At 54.8% G+C, this 4,080-nt stretch overlaps 1 protein-coding gene across 1 annotated transcript; it reads right to left on the reverse strand.

Annotated features, from left to right (window-relative positions):
• Nucleotides 1-1,912: 1,912 nt before the first annotated feature.
• On the reverse strand, nt 1,913-2,404 carry AYO21_10497 (hypothetical protein; the record flags this gene model as incomplete). The annotated part of the gene is made up of 1 exon (XM_022660413.1): nt 1,913-2,404. One exon carries the CDS (start codon nt 2,402-2,404, stop codon nt 1,913-1,915), a length of 492 nt encoding a protein of 163 aa, XP_022507247.1.
• Nucleotides 2,405-4,080: the final 1,676 nt, after the last annotated feature.

Here is a 4,080-nt window from a genome sequence, read left to right on the forward strand (position 1 = left end):
GGGGGTTTGGAGGGACGGGGAGGTGAGTGAATTGGGTTGGGTTCGGTTGGGTTCGGTTGGGTTGGGTTGATCGTGATATGTCATGCTATGGTAGTCCATACTGTGCTGTTACTATGCTATGCGGTGTGGAGGTGTGGTGGGAGTCGAGACTCTAGAGTCTAGAGCGTGGAGCACCGGGGTAGGGGTATCAAGAATGAAAAGAACGAAGAAGGGCTCTGCAGTCGTTGTATCAAGGAAGGACGGAGTCTGGCGGAAGAGGAAGAGAGCATGGAGGTTCGAGTACAGGGGGTCACCCCAACCCTCTACTCCTCCTGTTCCAAGAAACCCATCCATCCATCCCTCGTTCCTCAATTCCCCCCTATCATTTGTGTGCTTCAATCCCCGACCCGACATCTCCCCCCTAAACACACCTCTGATAACGGCGTTCCAGATCATCGACGAACTCAAAGCCAACCTGACAGACCCGTCGCTCCCGTTCGGCGTGGACCTCGCCCTCCCGCAAGTCGGGGGCTCCGCGCGCAAGACCAACCACGACTACACGCACGGACAGCTGGACGAGCTGATCGAGGTGACGATCCGGAACGGGGCCAAGATTTTCGTGAGCGCCGTGGGCGTGCCGCCCGAGCGGACCATCAAGCGGCTCCACGAGGCGGGCGTGCTGGTCATGAACATGGTCGGGGCGCCCAAGCACGCTGAGAAGGCGCTGCGGGCGGGCGTCGACATCGTCTGCGCCCAGGGCTCCGAGGGCGGCGGCCACACGGGCGACATCGCAAACAGCATCCTCATCCCCGCCGTGTGCGATGTCGCGCGCAAGTACCGCTCGCCGCTGACGGGGGAGCCCGCGCTCGTCGTCGCCGCGGGGGGCATCTACGACGGCCGCAGCCTGGCTTCGTCGCTGATGCAGGGCGCCGTGGGCGTCTGGGTCGGTACCCGCTTCGTCGCTGCTGAAGAGAGCGGCGCGAGTCGTCTGCACAAGGAGGCCGTGGTCAGCGCGGGCTTCAACGACACGCTGCGCACGCTGGTCGTGTCGGGCCGGCCCCTCCGCGTCCGCCTCAACGACTACGTCGCCAAGTGGGAGGCCCAGCCCGAGCGCATCAAGGAACTCACCGACAAGGGCATCGTGCCCCTCGCCTACGACATGGAGCATGACAACGACGTCGACACCCCCTTCCTCATGGGCCAGGTCAGCGGCATCATCTCCGACATCAAGCCCGCCCGCCAGATCGTCGAGGAGATGGTCACCCAGGCCGTCGACATGCTCAAACTGGGCAGCACCTACATCGAGGCTGGCGGTCCCAGAAGTCGATTGTGATTGCCTGGTCACTTGCGAGCACGAGATGGGGAGAGAGAGGGAGAGAAAGAGAGGATAGGGAGTAGGCGTGGTCACAATTTGGGGAGTGGGTGGGTTGTCTTGCCGCGATTTGGGTTGGTGTACCGAGTACTCGTAGCGACAAAGAACGACGTCAAGAACAGATCTTGAGTCCATCTGCTGAACGGACCACTCACCAAGTTCTCTTCCCTCGGTAGGGCAATGGTCTGGACGGCAGAGATTGATGGGAGACTCTCACAAAAGCCTCACAGTCACCAACAGAGGTCAATCGTTCGTACAAAGGAAAACCGCTTCATGGGTATTAGCTACCAATCAGTACTCGTACACTCGCCGAATCCTTTACAATCCCTATGTACGCCGTCGTGGTCATCTGTAATGCTGTCGAAATAACACCTTGCCGGGATCTTGTCGGTCTCGGACGCGCCTTTTGTAGCCCCATGCCCCGTAAACTATGCTTTGGATACTGTATGCAATTTGAACACAGCGATTGACTGTTCCTGGTAAAGATGGATCGTTTTCGTCGCTTTTCGTCTTGACATGTCGCCGTGGTGTCACAAAATATCTGGGTCTGGCCCAAGATAATCAACCAATCTCCGAAGTCGTGTTGTTGCCCTTGTACACGGTGCCATGGACCCTGACACTGATTCCAACGGCAATTCCCACCGCAGCTCCAATGATTAGGAACCCAATGAGGATCTTGAACAGCAGGCGTTGCCGTGCAGACAGCTGACTAAACCACACGCACCCTCTCTGCTTTGGCTTTGTCATGCACTGCTTCTCTCTCTTCCAGAACTTGAATCCAACCTTACCCGCCGATTTCTGAGCGTCCTTTTTCTCTTGAGTGATTGATGGCGAGAGATTGAATGTGCCAGACTCGAGATCTTGAACAGCCACTTCCACGGGACTGCCCAGCTTTTTCAGGTCCACCGACGTTCGGGGGGAATCATGGTTGTAGAGGTAGAAGGGGGAGGTGATTTTGGCATTGCAGCAGGGGTCGAACTCTGATTTGGATCGACGGATTGAGGTCGGGGGTGGTTGTTCGGTGAGTTCGGTAGCTTCAACGGCGACGGCCATGGCTGGGGTGTGCTGCCGATGCAAACCTGAAGAGGTGCAGAGGAGGTAGAGATGTGGTCTTTGAAGCTAATGCTTCTGAAAGGAAAATATCTGTAATTGTGCTTAAGAGCGGTGGAGGGATTTCAAAAGCCCATTTTGAACCGAAAGTTGTCGAAGTCGGTGAGGATGTGTCTCGGGTAACGAGGGCGAATATTGCTGTGCGTGAGTTGTGTGCGTGCGTGGACAAAAGGATCTTGACGGGGAGGGAATCTAGTTTTGGTCGTTTCGTGATTGAGGCAGGTTCAGGTGGCGGGCAGGTGGACAGTGGGCACCTGCAGCTCCTGTCAACTGTTAAGGTGGCTGCTCAAGCCAAGGCAGGAGCGTTGGCTGGTGATGTCAAGATTGCACCGTTCAAGGAAGCGGATGGAGTACAAGAAACCAAGGCAATGTTCAACAGAGACTCCCTTTTCAGCTGAGTTTCACTTTCACTCTCCACTGTTCGCCATGGCCGCAGGGGGAACCTACGGGTCAATATATTAGATTGGGAATGCCATGACCCATGACTCTGGTCGTCAGATGAGATGTGTTTGCTTCGTCAGCCACCGATTGGAGCTGAATCCGAGGTGCAATCAAAAGTGACCAGGTCCTGTGTGCAGCTTTGACAGGCACAGACTGGCGTGACTGGACGCGACAAGGCGACAAAGGGGGAAAAGATGGGGAAAAGCTCATGCTGGAGATCAACAAACGAACGCCACCAGTTATTCCCCGTTGACGCTAGAGGCGCCTCTAATTTGCTAGTGCGCACTATCATGTCTCACACTAACCATATCAAGGAATCCGCTGGGCTGAGATGACATGTTTTTGACCCAAATTTGCACCTTTCAGTGGAGTCTGTTCTGGCCGTCTCCTGCTTCGTGTTCCTGATTACCCAAAGCCTCGTAAAGGATGAAACAGGTTTGCTGGAGGATGGAACCACAGAAACTTGGATTTGTGAGACTTGCATACGACTACCGAGTTATCGCACAGTTGACCAACGAGGTTTCTTTCCATGTCGACAGAACTTCTATTCTCAAATGACCGCAATGGCATCAGCGAGGCTGTTATTTGGTGGCATCTGCCAAGGTTGATAACGGGAAGCTCCACCAAGAAACCTCGATTCTTTCCCCAATAATCCATCCTTCCTTGTTTTTTCTCGCCTCGATTTGGTCTCTAACACAGTCGCCAGTGAGCAAGTCGGTAGACGACACGATTGCAAAACATACTCGGCGTAGCGGGAAGTGCGCAACGCGCAAGAACCTTGACATTTGCCGTTTTGAGAATTGTATTGAGAGAACATGGATATTATGTCGCTATTACAGGACTGACTGAATCGTGTTGGGTAGGTTGGGTAGGTATTGTAGGCTATTAGGTGCCGTGGTCTAGGCACTCGGTACCGAGTACTGGTAGGCGAAAATCGCCAAAGCTAGCTTTGTGAGCGGCACGTTCCGCAAAGGCCTCTCTTGGAGGATACTCTTTTGCGAGAAAAAGAGCGCCTTGCTTGTACCGAGTACATGGCGTCGGATGCGTTTGATCAAGCCAAAGGCGACTCGCGATACCATTGGTGATCAGCGTTTTCTTCTGGTGCTTAAGTTGTGTCAACTCTTGCTGCAGCCTGTTGTACGTACGGCGTACGGAGTACGGAGTACTGTAGGATGGTG

Source organism: Fonsecaea monophora (genome assembly GCF_001642475.1).
Source record: "Fonsecaea monophora strain CBS 269.37 chromosome Unknown Scaff122, whole genome shotgun sequence".
Taxonomy (NCBI): Eukaryota; Fungi; Ascomycota; class Eurotiomycetes; order Chaetothyriales; family Herpotrichiellaceae; genus Fonsecaea; species Fonsecaea monophora.